Source organism: Pan paniscus, chromosome 21 (genome assembly GCF_029289425.2).
Source record: "Pan paniscus chromosome 21, NHGRI_mPanPan1-v2.0_pri, whole genome shotgun sequence".
NCBI lineage: Eukaryota > Metazoa > Chordata > Mammalia > Primates > Hominidae > Pan > Pan paniscus.
In genome coordinates this window covers 43486468-43505144 of record NC_073270.2, presented here as the reverse complement: position 1 = coordinate 43505144, position 18677 = coordinate 43486468, and the positions used below count along the sequence as shown (strand labels likewise).

Here is an 18677-nt window from a genome sequence, read left to right as displayed (position 1 = left end):
ACTTTGCCAACTCCCCTCAAAGCCCTCCACTTGCCCAACCCAACCATATCTCATTTCTTTCCCTTCTAAAAGCAACCACAATCCAGAGGGCTGAATCGTGGCTCAATATAAGGAAGCATTTCCTGACAACCAAGGCTACTGAATTCCCTCACAGGGGAGCTGGGGCTTTAATTCATGGGAAGGGCTTACAGCATTAGTTTTCTTTTTGCCAGAGATGTAAGGCATGTTAAGAGAAGCCTTTAAACTGTATATGCATACCCATACAGTCTACTACAAGAAGATCAATAATCTCACAGGAAAAGGACTAAGCACCTTCCCAGAACTGGAAACAGATTCACATTTCAAAGCTCTATTTTTGGGGTGGAGGCCAAGACACTCAGGCTGCTGGCACCAAGATGGAAGCTGTATGCAAACTGACATCTCAGACTCTCCCAACACTCTTAAGAGTTTATCCAAATGATCTATTTTCAGTCCTGTTTTTAGAATAACACAGCTAAAACTTGTAAGAGGAAATCTTAACAGTATTTTCAGAATGCCAGCAGAATAACATTTCAACTGGATTTACATTTCTTACAGTGAGAAAATGGCAGTTTCCAAGTTCTCACTCCAGCCTTCAGCACCACATCCTCCCCTATCCTCCCCTTGACCCCCACCCCACTGCAGTGGAACTTGTACTCCTTGAGCTTATTCAGATCCTAAATGAACATACTCCATTTTCACAGCAGATTGAAAGGAAGGTTGGTGAATAATCTTGGGAGTGGGTCAAATGAAAATAATTTGGTATGCTTGGCCCAGAACATACACACTTCAGCATGAGGCACATCTTTTTTGAGTTGACAATATCATATCAGAAGATGAAGAAAGTTCAGATCTGATACACAGTGATGTCTGGTCATAAAGAGCAAATGACTAAGAAAAGGAGGCAAACCATGTCCCTCCGTATAACCCTCAAACCTGCCAACATGCTCCATATGGCTTGCAGCACATGGCTTATTCCTTCCCACAGTTTCCAGCTCCATCTCCCATTCAAAGCAGACCATGTATCTTACAGCAGACAGGAAGCATAAGAATTACTCACGGATAACTGCTGAAGAAGCACATCAATTCCATCCAGCTCCCCAAGCAATTCCCTGTTTTCTAAAAGGGGAAAAAAATAGAGGAAGAAAAAAAATGAACCTAACTGTCAGATTTTACAGCCGTCTAACACGGATACATCAGCAAACAAAATCAATACAGCTTGACAGAGTACAAAAGCAGCACAGGGAGTGAGAGGGAGAGCAAGGGGATGCCAAAGGCAAGAGAGCTTGCTGTCATGATCTGAAACAAGCCTGGCTCCTATCCTAACAGAATATCAATACTGAGAGGGCGCCTCACCATCATTGTCCTGGAGCAATATGGCCAGCACTTCACTGCAATACAGTTTGTTGGCATCGAAAGGCATCTTTGCCTATGGGGAAATAGGAGAAATGAGAAAAATGTTAAGGGGTCTTGCTTCCTTCCCCAGGACAAATTTTTCACGAGTACTACGATCTGAGTTAGAGAGAAGCAGAAGTTAGAAAAGGAAAAGGCAGTTAAGGGTAAAAACGTCTGCCTCTGCTCTCAAGAGACCAGAACCAAGTAAAGTGACAGATTGAAACAATGGCTCTCACACTCTTAATGCCCAGGTATTAAGGTTACCTCCTCGGTGAAGACTTCCAAGATTTCCCATTTTGAGTCCAGAGATTATATATGTCTAGCCCATAGTACCCAAATGTGAACTAGATGAATGAGAGTTTTGAACTTTTAAGATTAAAACTCACCATGAAGCTTAATTCACAAGTTACAATCATGAAATTAGGCTATAAATTAGTTAATATATGAGCAGAGAAGAAAGCAATTCTTGATTAACTGAATGTATTTATCACAAAGTAGTTCCTTCTGGATTTTTTTAATGCTTAAAATTTAATTTGAAATCATAAACTTATCTGCTTGCATGCCATAATCTGCCTACTATTTAAAACAGAAACCACATTAAATATGCAAAAATGTGTTAATATTTTAACACCCAAATTACTACCCACAATTCTTTCCCCGCTGCATGCTCTGCTATTTGGGAGTTTCAGAGGGGACACATCTACTGCACAGACTATCTTTCATGTCTGTCCTCAGTGTTGCTTCGGTAGTGAGACTTAAATATCTCACCATCATCACTGCCCCTTGGATAAAGGTGCATAGAGAGGAGCGAGTCTCAGTGATGTGTTTTTATTTATGGTGCCCATGATCCTTAAAATGCAGGCACGTAAACAATGATTATTAATCAGCAGCAACCTTTGCTACCTATCTGTGTTTTTGAAATGACAAAGAATTTCTGTACTTGGAAAAGACAAGGGAAGTGTTTATCTTGGAACTAACACTTCCGTCACCTTACCGCCATTCACAGATCTGTTTAGATATTGGTTTTATACTTAAAGAGGAAGAGTTGTACCTAATCAAGCAATACTCAGTATCATTTCAGTTTTCTGTGCACGTCTTCCTCATCAAGCTAAGTGCAGCCTACAGGGTTTCAGGAGGTCAACCAAGTATGACCATCTTAGGTTAAAAGATCTATAAATGCAAGGTCTTACATGTGCTAAATGTAAGGTATGCTCCCTGGGCAAGCTTGAAGCCTTGTTTCAAGAAATTCAGCATAATAGTCAGGGCTTAAATGCAACCTGTGGTATGTTTCACTTAAGAAAAATGGTTTCATATTAACGAAAATCAAAACATGAAGGTGAAAAGCCAAGGAGTAAGCATCTCTATCAAAATCAAGGATTTGCGAATAAAATTTCCCACTCAAATTATGTAAGTTCCAAGTACTGCTATTATATTTTAAAAGATTTAAGCCACACCAACTTATACATTAGCATTGCAAGGGCCATGGTTCTTGTTTAAAACAAGACACTTAACTGAAAGAAGCCAAAAGACAGTAGGTCACTAGAGCCATGGCCTTTCTGTGGATCTAATGCCTCTTGCCCTTTATTCAATTTTGTAAGCTCCTGTTTTCAAGTTGGGGGGAGTTTTTCTTCCTTTCAATAAATACTTATTAGGCACCTGCTATAGGGAAGACACAGAATTAAGCAAGAGAACAAACAGGGGTAACTTAGATCTGAACTCTGTCCACTGTTGTGGCATTTAAAAACCTTACACTGAATTAAAATTAATTTTGTAGAAATATCAAATTTTAAAAAAGGAAAATAAAACACGGATCTGGCATTAGACACACCTAAGGTTGACTCAAATCTGCAGTTCTCCAACTTTGCGCTGTGGCAACTGGGGTGCCATATTGAATTCACCACAGGATACGTTAAATTTGCAAGGAGAACACCGTGAAATGTGACATCTGTTGAACACTGCATTAACCAGGAGCTCAAGTTACATTTCTTCTGGTGACATCATATCTTTGTGGAGCTGCGTTTGGATAGCTGCTCTGACAAAAATAACTGTGAAAATCGATGTGAAATCAGAATGATGGTCGTGGCGTTCAATCTGATCCTAAGGTTTAAGGATTTGAGCAGTACCAAAAGGCACACATACCATTAGGAAGTAACTATGATATTTAACAATGAAATAAAAATATTTTTTCTTTCAATTTGTGTGTATTATCTTCTCAAATGGCTACTAAATTGTAAGGACATAAATATATATTAAATGGTTTGGACATAACTACTTAATAAATGAGACTATTAGGTACTTTTTGGCATAGCGGTGCTGTAAAAACAGAATTACTGAGACACTAAGAATGCCATAAGCTGACAATGGGAATCTATGACCCAAGAAACATTCTCAGTCTCAGTTTCCTCATCTGTAAAATGAAAATAAAAAATAGCATTTTTTTGATTAGGGCACTGACATGAAAAAAAGAAAAAAGGAATAGAAAAAAAAAATCCCACTTATTTGGAGAGTTACTATGAGAATTTAAAAACATAATATGAAAGTACCTAAAACACAGTAGGTACCACAAGTTTTTCTGACAACCATAACCAGAAATATCTGCATTAGAATCTCAGCTCTAACAGTTACCAGCTATGAGACTGGCCAAATTAATATCTTCCTCATGAAGTGGCTGTACTAAGGGAACTGGTGTATACATAACAGGCACCGACCAGCTGAGTTTCTTGCTACTGAGAATTCTTGGTTCCACAGGAAATCTCCACCTTTTGCTGTAAGACACTACTAAGAGTTTCCAATTTAACCAAAGTAAGTTTTTAAAAACCAGACTGATAACTTCATCATTTTTAAATTAAAATATAAGTTCTGACTGAGAAATTGGCATGAAGGAAGAATCTAATCAGGAAACCAAAATGATGAGGCCCGATAACTCCCCAACACTGAGCTCTGCAATGCTTCAGAACCTAAAAGCAGTGCCAGCTGAGAAGCAGCTTGGCAAGAGGAGGTGGCTTCAAAGATGCCAAGGCCCAATGCTCACAGGCTCTCCCACGTGGTTCCCATGTGGTTTGGGCAACACCATTTCCTCTCTCTCTGGGATTTCTTTACCTGTAAATTGGGGATAGCTGCACCCTCTTGGCAGGGCTGTTTGTGAGGATTAGAAATAATGTATGTGGCCAGGCGCAGTGGCTCACACCTGTACTCCCAGCACTTTGGGAAGCTGAGGCGGGAGGATTACTTGACCCCAGGAGTTCAAGACCAGCCTGGGCAACATAGTGAGACCTCATCTCTACAAAAAACTATAAACATTAGCCGGGTGTGGTGGTGTGCACCTGAAGTCCCAGCTACTTGGGAGGCTGAGGTTGGAAAATCACTTGAGCCTGGGAGGTTAAGGCTGCAGTGAGTAGTGATGGCACCAACACTCCGGCCTGGCCAACAGCATGAGACCCTGCCTCAAAAAAAAAAAAAAAAAAAAAAAAAAAAAGAGAGAAAGAAAGAAAAAGAAGAAAAAGACAGGAAAGAAAGAAAGAAGGTTCTAGAAAAACACTTTAGCATGTAGTGAGCAGTCAATACATGAAACTCATATCAGATGATGAAAACTTAGTGATGATGATGATGATGATGATGATGATGATGACAACCAAATGTTTTAATCTGGTAGAAAAGAAATAGAAGAAATTAGGCCAGGTGGGAAGAAAGGAAAGTAATCTTTCATGTCTAGCCAAAGACAAAACTTACAAAGCATATTTTATTTCTGTTTAAATCTCAGCCAGAGATTGCACAATACCAAACTGCCAAATTTCAAAGACATTTATTCAAAATCAGGAGAAAGGAGATTTTACTTAGCAGGTATAGTCTCTTGGATTTTGCAAAGTTAATCAGTGGGACTTGGAACTTATAGGGCTCTCTTCTATCCAGGAGCCTGGCTCTCTTAAATCTTTCAGCTGTCAGAGTAATTATAGAGTCATGCATAGGTTTGTACTCAGCATGTACTAGCCTTGAATAAAATTACACTTCACCTTTTTGGGAGCTGCTGCTTTTCTGGAAAGTACAAAACAATTATGCTACCACTCACAGCCAGAAGCTGCAGGTTATATCTGTAGCTCACCTCTGCTACCTGGAACACATGGGGCAGGTTCAGACATATCTACAGCTCTGTACAATTGTCAAAGCAGATTGTGCCCTACAAAATCCCAACCTCTGGTCATAGAGGCTAAGAACTTTAGCATCAACCAGTTGTACATGTAATATAACTTAACTGAACGCTGCAACTGTTTCTGAAGCATTGATTTAACTGGGTAACAAGAGGGAATCTTATACTTGGTTTTGCTGTTATTTTCAATAGTACGTAATATCTTAATAAGCTTGTATTCCCCATTAAAAACATTAATTGTGATGCAGCATCTCTCACACTACTGTTATCTACTTACCTGTTAATCCATTTAATGCAATCATCTGCAGTGGTTTTTATCCTCGTAAGAATAAATTAGTGGGGGTTGATTTGTTGGATGAAGAGATCCATGAATATCTCTATATACTGCTAGGCTACCAGTACAAAAAGGAGAAATCCAACACTAGAATGCTGTCACCAGTGTGCCACTCACTTAAGAATCACTCAAGGATTACTGAATAAATATGAGATGATCAGTCAAATCGTAAGGTTTTATCAAGCAATCTAGACATAATTACTCTAGAACCTTGGTTCTCAGACTTCAGCTTACAACAGAATCATCTTGAGGGCTTACTAAAACTAAGACTGGGCCGGGCGCAGTGGCTTACACTTGTAATTCCAGCACTTTGGGAGGCCAAGGCGGGCGGATCACAAGGTCAGGAGATCGATACCATCCTGGCTAATACGGTGAAACCCCATCTCTACTAAAAATACAAAAAATTAGCCCGATGTGGTAGCGGGCGCCTGTAGTCCCAGCTACTCAGGAGGTTGAGGCAGGAGAATGGCGTGAACCCAGGAGACGGAGCTTGCAGTGAGGCCACTGCACTCCAGCCTGGGTGACAGAGTGAGACTCCGTCTCAAAAACAACAAAAACAACAACAACAGCAACAAACACAGACTACCAGGCTCCACTCCAACTTTGCAGACTCAGTGGGTCTGGGTGGACCCAAGAATTTGCCTAACAAGGCACTAGGTGATGCTGATGCTCCTGGCTGGGAACCACAGTTTGAGAACAGCTAGGAGGAGGTACAGATATGACAGAGACATGGTCCTTGTAATTATAAAATTTAGAGATATTTGGAGAAAGAAAATCAGCACACATAAGAATATTCAAGTTGGCCAGGTGATGGAGTCATCTCCACTTTACAGATGGAGAGAAGATGCTCCATGAGGGCGAGCGTCACACAGTTACGGGTAGATGCTAGAACCCAGATAGGCCAACTCTCGCAAGAGAACCCATTGGAAAAAGATGAAGGTGTTGATTTTTTATAAAAGAAAGTGGGCAGTATAGGCCGGGGGCAAAGTACTATGGAAAGGGGGCATGAAGAAAATTCTGGAGGCTTGGGTCTTAATCCTAGCTCTATCTCTAACTAGCTACAGGGGTTTGGGCAAGGCACTTAATATCGATAGGTCTCAATTTTAAATTTTTTATCTACAACAGAACTTACAGATTTCCTTTCAGTTCTAAAAGTGATGGAGGCTACACAGAAGATTAGGGATTTAAGCTGTTTCACGAAGGGTGTGTAAAATTTAGAAATACGAATGGAAGAGAGGAGCCAGTCATTCCTGGTAGAGTTGGGAGTATGAACAAAGCCAGACACAGAGGTCAAGATAATTTTGACCTTTGCAGAGCAGGAGATAGGTTTAAAAAAAAAAAGGTATCTAAAAGGTAACAAAGGCCAATGTTTCAAAACTGGAAAATGAAAAGGTCAAACTGGGCCCGGGTAAGAGGCAGAGAAGGTGGGATCTGATGTAGAAGGCACAGCATCACTCCAGGTAAGTTTCTGAATGGGTAATAGCATAGTGAAAATGGAGTTTTAAATTAGTCTCCAGAGTAAAATGGTTAACAAGAAGGTCCACATTTCCAGAGACAAGTGGATCTTAGTGAGAGTTGTACATTAGAATCACATGTGTTTGAAAACTTTCTAAAATATACCAAAGACAGAGACCGAGACAGTAGGTCTAGGGTACAGTGTGGGAATCTGTATTTGTTCAGTTCCATTGGTGATCTTAATACAAACCCCCAGCTGAAACCCACTGCTATAACATCTTTACAATGTAAAAGCATTATCATATTTGATTTCGCAATAACCCTGTGAGATTGGAAGGGCAGGGAGTATGATCCCCATTTTTCAAAGGAGAAAACAGGCCAGAAAAGTTAAGAGGCCGTTACCCACAATTACACAGCTAATAAGGGAAAGTCAGGATCTGGGTCCAGTACTCACTAAGAGTCACCACGATGTTGAAGAGAATGAAGATTATAACATTCCCCAGATTATGAGAAATAAGAGCAAGGCATTGCTGCGAAGGACATGCCCTCTTGCTGGCCTCACCCTTAAGCAGGACTTTATTTCATTAACTAATTAATGAAAGAATTAATTAAGCCTGGGCAGCACAGTTTTCTTCTAAAAGCACTTGCTTACCAGTAAAAAACCCAAATAGCATTTTGATGTTTAAATATCCCTAAAAGCCTGAAAACTGTTTCAGAGACAGCAACATGGCTATTTGTGCCCCGAGGATTACATCAATGCAGTGCCTATGTGGCAAGAGTCAATAGCTTGCTAAACTATCAAATGGGCCCCTTCATTATGATCATAAGGGTAACGGCATCCAAGCCACTCAAAAGTCAATTTCCCTTCCTATGTTACCAATTAAAAAAAAACAAAAGACTCTGGCAGAAGACGTTCTAGTTTAATGAAGATCCCTGAATCAGTATTAAGTCTCAAGTAACTTGGAAAAATCTGTTCCGACATAACAGAGACAAAAAAACTATTGAATTATTTTGTATATTTCAAGGTTGCGTCCCTAACGTGTGGCTACTCCCCCAACAACTCAGGTCCCTGACATCTATGCCATCCCCTTAAAACTCGGTGCTCTACTTTCCTCTCCTCCACTCGTTGTTCCCAAAATGTCTCAAGGCTTTGGAGAATAAAAATGTGTTGAATACTGAGGAAAGAAGAAACTGAGTTTAGGGAGATGTAAAGGAAATTAAATGAGAAACAAGTCTAGTTCTAAAACCAAAGGATATTTAGACTCAAGAGAGGAGGTCAAAAGGAAGTTGCAAATGACAATGCCTGAATTAACTACTTGCTGGATGCAAGACTGAAAGGCAAGAGGGATGGGGTTTGGAGGGAGTTAGAGTTTACTGACCTCTGCTAGGCAAATGTGCTCATACTGATGGTAGCAGCTGGGCTAGCTGAGCATCCTTGGGCCAATATGTTACGTAAATCAAGGTTACAGATTTAATGGGAACAAACGGCTGAATAAGTAGGATTGGAGAAGACTAGAGTGTCAGAAACGGAGAAAACCATGCAGCACATGATATCTTAGGCAGAAGCTTCTCCTTTAGCCCTGCCAAGACAGTGGAGGACAAATCTGACCTGATACACCCCAGACTTTCTGGATGCTTGTGACATTCTGAAGCAGAGCAAGGCCATCACTTAGAGCATTACTTTAGTTACAAACAAGTGCCTCCTTCTCACAAAAAGTTAGGATCCTTGCCTGCCTGAGGGCCATTTCAATAGCATATAAGCAGTTCCAAACTGCCTCCCATCACACCTTTGGTTCAAACTGTTCTGAGAGGAGCTCTTGCCTCTTCTTTTTCTCATTTACTCTATTAGACAATACTAACTGTTAAAAAGACAATCACAAGGACTATGCTAAGAGAACGAACAATTCAATATAAATATGGACAAAGAATATAAATATGAAGCTAAAAGACATGAATACAAATGGCTAATCAACAAGAAGCCAACACACTTCACTTGATGTTAAAATTACAAATTAAAATAATACCAGTTTTCACTATCAGATTAACTAGAAGCAGAGTGAAACAGATAACTCTAAATCAGTGGGGCAGCTGATTTATCAGTGGGATATGATAAATCAGTGGGAATAATTTTTGCAATACTACAAAAAATGTTAAGGTGCATAGCTTTTGGCCTATCAATTCTACTTCTATGAATTTATCGTACAGATAAACTGAGACAAATGTATATTTTTAAAAGTCTGTATACAGCAGTCCCTCCCTTATCTGTGGGGGATAGGATCCAAGGCCCCCAGTGGATGCCTGAAACTACAGATAAATTCTGTATTTACTATGTTTTTTTCCTATATATGTACCTATAATAAAGTTTAATTTATAGGCCAGGCACGGTGTTTCACGCCTGTAATCCCAGCACTCTGGGAGACCGAGGCGGGTGGATCACTTGAGATCAGGAGTTCGAGACTAGCCTGGCCAACATGGTGAAACCCCGTCTCTACTAAAAATACAAAGATTAGCCAGGCGTGGTGGCGCACACCTGTAATCCCAGCTACTAGGGAAGCTGAGGCAGGAGAATCACCTTAACCCGGGAGGCGGAGGTTGCAGTGAGCCAAGATCATGCCACTGTACTCCATCCTGGGCAACAGAGTGAGTGAGACTCAGTTTCAAAAGAAAAAACAAAAAAAAGTTTATAAATTAGGCACAGTAAGAAATTAACAACAATAATAAAATAGAACTATTATAACAACATACTGTAATAAAAGTTTTGTGAATGTGGTCTCTCTCTCAAAATACCTTTCAGTACTATATTTACCTGTTTTCAGACCATGGTTAACTGTGAGTAACTAAAACGCAGAAAGCAAAACCACAGATAAGAGGGGACTACTGTATTCACAGCCGCACTGTTTATAACACTACAGACTTACCAGTGGGAATGATGAGATTAATTATGGTACATCAGCATAGTGGAATACTAACTAGGCAATAATTAGTTCAGTGAGAAAATCAACTTGCATAAGAAAATATTACATAATTCTGTTTGTGAAACACACACTCTCTCATATACACAGAAAATTTCTGAGAGAATAGATATAATATTGTTAACAGTGACTGCTTCTGGGAAGTGGAACTACAAGGGATCAGCAGAGGGGATCTTTTCAGTTTTATACCTTTTGTATCACATGAATTTGTATTTATAACGTTTGTATTTTCAGAGGTACTAAAGACTATTTTTAAAGCCTCTTGTTTTAAAACGAACAAAAACGGAGAAGAAAGAAGCAAGAGGTACCAGAAGCTTCCCAAACTAGATCATATGGCCCAGCATAACAGTCTATGCCAATAACCAAGCATCAATCAAGCCCAGAGCAAAGACAGGTGTGAGCTGCAGTTCCCCACAGCCAAACTCACCTTCAGCCTCTTCAACAGCCACTGTAGAAGACCCTGCTGGGCACCCTCTGTACACATCTCAGGCCGGAACTCAGCCATGTTTTCCACAATAGCTGAAGGGAGACAGACACCAGTCATTTGGGAGGACAACTTTGTTTCCATCTGCAACAAGCTTGCTTCCCATGACAGGCATGTTATTCCTCTCCCCACTTCCCTGCATTACTCCCAGCCAGATGCTGGGTTGTCATTTTCAGATTAACCAGGGAGTTGCTGTGGTTTTCTTCTTCCAGTTATGGTACAGGTAAAACTCATAACTGAAAATGATGGAACTCACAAAAGAGCTAAGTGATAGATTTTCCATGCTAATAGGGAACAACACTAGAGCAGAACACACAAAAGGGTGGGTATCTGCCTAAGAAGTCCCACCCAGTCCCTAATGAGTCCCAGAAACCCATAACCAAAGAGATAGGGAGCTAGGCAAAAGCCTTAGGGAAAAATCAGGGTCTGGTGAACTCAAGAGTCGCTTCCTCTCCTGATTCATCCATTTGCAGTTCTATTTCCCTGCATCAGGTGGAAGCAAGAATATTGCAAAGCAGGCAAGCATGGTCTTTTTAATTGAACAAAATAACATGCACAGAGGGGAAAGGCCATGCTGGCAGAGGTAACTCCCAGGTACTAGGAAGCAAATATAATTGGTCCTGCTATCTCCTACAACAGCCAAAGTGTTGCTTAATAGAAAAATTAAAAATTAGGAGGAAAAAAAAGTTATTGCATGACTATGATACGAAAAAGGAGATCTCTTTTTTTTAATCACCTAGAGTCCTTAATATCAAATGGTTTCATTTCTTTCAGCCCCCCTTCCAATCCATATCCTGGAATATGTTACTAGCATGAAACAGATACACTTCTGTGTTCCCTAAACACAATACCCAGAACACATTGGGTGTGAATTTTGAAGGAGAAAGGGCTGAAGAAATCACCACACCTCCTGTCTTCTTTCTCACTCCTTTGCCCACATCAGCCTCCCCAGTGGCAAGTTAAAGGATGACCAGGCAGGGGAAGCACGAAGCTGTGGGAGCAGAGGAGCAAGGCAACCCTGAGAGATGAAGAGCACTACGACACCCTGAATTACTTTCTGCCATTTCCTACAAAAATCAACTCATTCGTTTTAATCTTCCATGACTTTATCCTATTCTTCTGCTTATATTTTAGATGGCTTCCTATTGTTCACTCGAACAAAATCCAAGCTTCCTGCCATGGTTTACAAGGTCTTCCATTATCTGGACAAACTTATTCCTCCAGTTCCATCTCCCACCTCTGACTGTCACAGGCCATTTCTAGTCTTTCCTCAAATCCCAGCCCCATTCATGACTTTGCAAATGATACTCCCCTCATGAAGGCCCTTCTCCCACTCCTCCACCTGTCAAAATGCACCTGTCTTCATATTCAGCCACAGTCATGCACAGGAGCTAGCTGCTCCTATCTAGCAATTTGGAGGCTCTTCCTCTTCATTCCCACAGTGCTTTTCACTGACTCCTATGATACCGTCTGTCACCCAGCATTGTCTTTCCTTTCTTTTCAAGACTCACCTATCTGTCTGCCCTGTCAGGAGCAGAACCATGCCTACTTCACCATAATCTACCCTAGTACCTAGCACAGTGCCTGACAAACATCAGGCACTCAATAAGTGAGAGAGAGGGAAGACTCTCCTGAGCTGTTAGTAGCTGACTGAGCTGCAAATAGATCTCTGTAGACTGGCAGGCCGGTACTTTTTATTAACAGACAGTTAGCAGTCAGTTAACAGACTTTTGATACCGCAAAATCCAGCACTCTGCTAACAAATGGCAATGCCAAATTCTGGCTCTAGACTACAGCCAACCCAAATTACAGAGTGTTGTGTTCCTCCTCTTCCCCCCAGGTGCCCATGTTTCCCCTTCTTTATGATAATCCTCATGGAACAGAGTCCAGAACTACAATAGAAATCTGTGGTACACAAAGAAGCTAAAAAAAAAAAAATCTAATCTCATCAAATTTTCTGCTTCCACTGGGCCTTGTTCATTTCTCAAGCTCTGTTTACAGATATGTCATCTCTGGTTTTATAAGACAGTGACCAGTAATAAAGAGAGCTACCCCCAAAACACAATTTTAAATAGGATATTGGTTCAACAACTTTACAAAAGGAAAGACTGGGGAGATTCAAGGAGGAGAAGGAAGAGGAGAAATACTACAGAGGAATCCACTTAAATGAAAATCTGATGTAGGGACAGCCAAGTAGTAGCAATATTTCAAATCACAGTTTACGTGGTAGTCTACACCTGAGAAAGAAAAACTCTTTTTCAAATAAAATGTCCTATAAAGGTACAGAATGGTCCAAAAGTTTGCAGTTCCATTAAAGAAAACTGATAAGAAAAAACGACTTAAAAGGATTTAAAATGTTTAAATATACACATTCCAAAGGAAACAAAATTAACCAGCATAGGTTTCATCCTAACTTTTGGAGGCAAAGGCCTGCTAACCAGAGCCACTGGTTTTTTGTTTAGGAAGGTTACCTACTTAGTGGATTTCTGCTTTCATTACCTACAAGCCAAACCAAAGCTGCAGTTATATGAAATTTACACAAAGGTCTTCATTTCTGAGAAGGCAGTTTGGGAGCAGAAAGAAGGAAAACACGCCTGCTATTGACTCTATTATGAAGAAGGAAGGGAAATGAGCACAGAGTCCCAAAACAAACACAAAGCAACTCAGGCAATGGCAAGCACCCTTCCTCTCACCCAGAGTGTTGTGGACGCCATCTGCCTCCTCTTTCACAGACTCATCCAGGCGCTCCAGATTCTGTACCAGCAGTGCTACCACCTGCCCATCCACCTGCAAGAATAGCGAAGCAAAAGGAGAGAGGGATGTCACAAAATGGTCCCCAAAATGTTCCCGTTCCCATACTTACTTCTCCACTATTTGAATGAACAAAGTAAGTAAATAAGCAGCAATCTATGGTTTACAAGGTGCTCTCCCATCCCATTATCTCTTTTAAGTCTTAAAGCGACCCTGAGGTAAGTAAAAGGCAGGCATCATTATCTCTAACTTCAGATGAGTCAACTGGAGCTCAAGCAGACAAAGTAAAATTCAAGGTTAAAAGGTTGGTGAGTGACAGTGTTAGCACTTGAACACAGACCATCTGAAACCAAGCCCTGTGCTCGTTCTCCTTCTCTGTGGTACTACCTTACGAGAATGCCATCTTAAGTCAGGTCAACGGTTCATTCAAGCCAAAACACGTCTTTAGGCCAATGCACCAAAAAATGTTTCACTAGAATGTGCACCAGCCACATTCTATGTTGACCTCAAAACATTCCTGTTTCCTTGCTAAGCTTTTATGAAACTACTACTTATGAAGAATTTATAGTTCCCTCTTAAAAGGAATAATCGACACAATAAAATATCTTCTATTTGTATGACATTGAATGCACAGAAAGCTACTGTATTTCTCTTAAGGGAGTCACACATGTTGAAACAGATAGGAAACTTTCAGTAGCCACATCATACAGCTGATGTTCAAGACATTAGTGACTCAGCCAAGACTACACAGCTATGGAGCAGTGGAGGCAAAGGCAAAAACCAGGCTTCCTTCTCCTTAGGTGAAATAATGCTTTTACTACTTCATGCTACCTCCTGTGCACAATCTGTGTTCTAAGGACACTGCCCTTAGGTAGCCCTGAGGCACACCAAGGAAGATAACTAAGGAAACACCTAGTTTTCTATCATCAAGAAGGGATGATCCATCTGGTAATGGATTCTTAGGCAGAGCCAATAAGTAAAGCCACATCTGAAGACACGGTCTGCTGCATATTTGCGTTATCCTCCCTCTCAGTGTTTCGGTTTCCTCACTTATGAAATGGGGATAAGTGCTAATGAGTAAATGAAAATATGTAACAGGCCTTACCCTAGGTCTAGTTCATGGCAGCTGCTCAAAGAATCAAGCAGAAGGTTTGAATCTAGCCCTTTACCCTGTTGATGCCTGATTATTCACAGTTCCTCTCTTCCACTGGCTAAGAAAAAGCCAAGTTCCTGAAAGGCAGGCACCTTGCTTCATTCATCTTTGTATACCCCAAGTCTACTACAATGCCATATACAGCAGATACTCAGTAAATCTTGCTAGATTTAAATAAACTGATGGAACACATAGTTTGTGCACTGTAATTGCTCCATTTATCCTCATGTAATTCTCACATCTTTCACAGGTGAGAAAGTAAAGGCTCTGAGAGGTTAATTAGCCTGACTGAAGTCACAAAGCTGGTGGCAGAAGTGCCCAACTCCAACTCTACTTTTTCCCATAATCCCCCATTAATTCAATGACGGGAGAGAATGGAGGGAGAAAAAAGAAGGAAACGATCTCATCCAACCAATACTTCCAGAGTCCTTGCATGTAAGGTATTCTATAGACACAATTCAAACCAAGCTTGAGGAGGCAGGCAATGGTAGGTGGCATAGATCTTGAAACATGGACTCTTTACTCTGGGTGAGGCTTAAGGGAAGTACACGGACAAGGGAAAGGTGAAATTATTGACTAATTTGTGATACCTGAATCACAAATGTATTAGATTTTTCTAGGCTCTCCTTTATGCCCTGGTATGAGGAAAAAGGAGGGGATGCTATCTGAAGAAACACTGATGCCAGATTTGGGAGCCTGTAAATACAGGAAAGTGCTGTTTTCCCATCTTGTGCCAAGAGCTATACAATCTTGCTCTCAAATCTCACAGCCAGCAAAAGCTTCACTAAAGAAATCCACTACAGTGTTTTCCTTAATTAACTGGACATTTTGAGTACGTGAGAGAAAACAGAAAAACATCTGGAGGGAAAATATGAACCATGTCACAGTATGTTTTTCCCTAAATCACCCTGATTGACTTATAATCTCCCTGAATCGTAAAGCAGCAGACACCACCACTCCACTGGGTATCACACTGCTTGCCAGTTCTACAAACTGCTACACCAATTTCAATTGCTTATTGCCGCTTTACCTGCATTATTTTCCCTCCTTTCTTTGATTCTTAGTTATGTTTCCCATCTCTGCTGTCTAGAAGCTAGTGGGGACACTGTCAGTGAGCAATGCATTTAAGTCCTAGAGCTGAATGGTTATGGATAATGGGCCTCTGTCTGGAGGAAAATCTTTTTTCTTGCTACGGAAATCCAACTTCTAACAGGCAGCCTTTTTAAGCTTGCAAACTGTGAAACTTTATGTTTAGTTGGGTTAAATGCAATTTTATCTGATTGCAGGAAGGCCAAAAGCAGTCAAAATACATTTAGCTCAGAAAACCCTTCGAAAAATATTTATATTATGCATAGCTCTGGATATCGCTCAGTAAAAGTACATATTAGCATTCTATTCTATTCCCTCTAACCCCTTGGGTCTACCTTCAATTTTCTGGACCTGTGACAAAGTCTGAAACTAAAAACAAATCCTGCTTAGGGATTAAAGCATCAGCCGGGGCAACCCTTGCCTTGGAAATCAGTACTGTCTTGGGTGTGATGTTTTCTGCTAAGTCATTTGTTATTTCTGATTGTTAGCAGGCATCCCAAACAATATTCCGGGAGTTAAAGTTCAAGGGCATGATCACACATCATCTTCCACTTGACCAAAGAGGATGGATATAAGAGAAGAGGAGGAAATAAAAAAGAGACAGATGAGAGGGTTTGAAGGAGGCTTCTTTTTCTATCTGGTACGATCTGCCAATAAGCTTTCTCAAGAGTGAGATTAGGATTTTTCTGCCTACTAGGAGTTTCAGGAATTTCATATTTAAAAAACAGTAATGACAGTAAAACCCCACACCCACTGAATCTTGATCAAACAAGTTTTGAGAATAATATGGTAACATGGTCATAATGCAAAACTCAGGCCTGTTGTATCCTAGCTGTAACCTTTTAGCTTCCATTCTTGCCCCTCCAGTCCGTTATCCACACAGCAGCTAGATGCTCTGTTTAAAATGCTGGTCAGGCTACGACACCACTCCCCTGCTTATCTTCTAATTACTTCCCTTCACCCTGGCAATGCCACCCAACCTCTTCACCAAGGCCCACAGAGCCCAGCGTGGTCTGGCCCTGACTCTGCTTTCTCCCCTCGCCCCAGCTGCACATTAACAAGACTGGCCCCTTCTCTGTTCCTTGAATATGTCAACCTCAGTCTTGCCTTAGGTCTTCTGCCCTTTTCCCATCCTGCTCTTGATCATTCTGAATGGCTGGTTTCTTCCAGAACTCAGGCCTTGCCTGACTATTTAATCCAACCTGACTTCCCAGCTACTCTACATCACATCACTCTATTTTAATTCTCTTAAACAGAGAACCACTCTCTGATAGTTTTCTTGTTTATGTATCTACTGTCTCTCCCTACACTCATACCTTGTGAGCTCCACAAAAGCAGAGGCTTTGTCAGGCTTGCTCACAGCTATATAGCTGGTTCCTACAATCAGGAACACATCAAGCATTCAATAAACATTTAGTGAACAAATGAATTTTGCTTTGGAACAAATACAGATGAAGGTGAGAACATGAATGGAAATGGGAAGGAATAGAATCCAGGAATTTTCGTAGTAAGTACCCTTACAGCAACATAAACCCGGCCAACCTCAGCCTCACCTGGGCAGCACAAATCCATTGCCAACCAAGTCCAAGGCAAACCGAGATAGGGCTTCAAAGTTTAACATTTCAGTAGACTTAATTTAGTGCAGGAATGGGTATGGAGGGTAGTCCCCTGGCAGTCCACATCAAAGCCACTTTTTGTGGAACTCTATAAAGTATTTCTATAAAGCAAATGCTGGCTCCTAGACACTGGCCAGCTACACCACCCAGCCACACTTCCATCTCTGTTGGCTGGGACACCTCCATATGCTCTCATATTAAAGCCCCCTTTCAGAGGCCATCGCTGATGCCTGCATCTCTGCAGCCCTTCCTGATTATTCCATCATAAACGAGCGCTCTCTCTTCATGTCCACAGAAGCCTGCCCCTCTCATAGCTGTTTTCAATGTTCTGCCTTGTATTATCATTACTTACTTCTTCCTTTTTTTTTTTTTTTAAACTAAAGCTCTATCCTCTCATTTCTTATTTAGGCCCACCCCATCCAAATGTGGTTTTATTGAGTGTTTGTTCAAAATGTTTTTGAAATATTTTTTAAACTGAAAAAAATGTTTGTGAACTCAATATTCACAGACATCTTACTGTGTGGTAGATGATACATACAATTTTAACCTGACATTTGCTAAGTGCTTAATATCTGCCAGGCATAGTACCTTTATAATGATAATGGCCAACATTTATCAGGTGTTTACTCTGTGCCAGACTGTTCTAAAGACTTATTAAATATCTCACTTGTTCATCACTTTGGTACTGTATGATAGGCACTACTGTTATCTCCATTTTACAGAGAAAGAAACAGTATGGAGAGGTTAGTAACTTTCCCAAGGACACAGAATTGGTAAATGACAAAGTCACTGCTCTGACCACTCCCCTGACGGGAATCACACCTCAGGAAGGACAAACTTACAAACAGACATCTATAATCCAATGTGACAAGTGCCAGAATGTACAAAGTGCTAGAACAACACATCCTGCTGAGGTGATGAGTCTGGAAAAAACTCAAAAGGGAAGAGATAAAGGGATGAGAGGTAGTATTCCAGGTAGCCCCAGAGAAGCAAGGCTAGGCAAGTGGAAGGCAAAGCATGAGCGAAGGCATGGGACCACCTAGCACATGGCAAGTTTGGGGACTGGCAAGTAGAAAAATGACTGTAATTTAATCATCATTCTCAAGAAGTCCAAAGTCATCTTTGGAGAGGTAAGCCAGATAATTGCCATCAAAGCAATATACCCTCTCGCTTACCACTCTTCAGAAAAGAGTCCACTTTCCAGGCTACCAGATCAACTTGTTACAAAGCACAAATATTTGCCTTTTGCGTAAGTAACAGCAGTGG

General features: G+C 40.9%; 1 protein-coding gene across 1 annotated transcript in view; it reads right to left on the bottom strand.

The window, feature by feature from the left end:
- The window catches only part of CTNNBL1 (catenin beta like 1), a 177095-nt gene that overhangs the window by 93466 nt on the left and 64952 nt on the right, over nt 1-18677 (bottom strand). The window contains exons 6-9 of the mRNA XM_003805015.5: nt 13496-13589; nt 10746-10837; nt 1375-1447; nt 1079-1137 (exon numbers count right to left, since the gene is read on the bottom strand). Of these exons, the coding sequence (XP_003805063.1) occupies nt 1079-1137; nt 1375-1447; nt 10746-10837; nt 13496-13589 (318 nt within the window). The remainder of the gene's footprint in view (nt 1-1078; nt 1138-1374; nt 1448-10745; nt 10838-13495; nt 13590-18677) is intronic.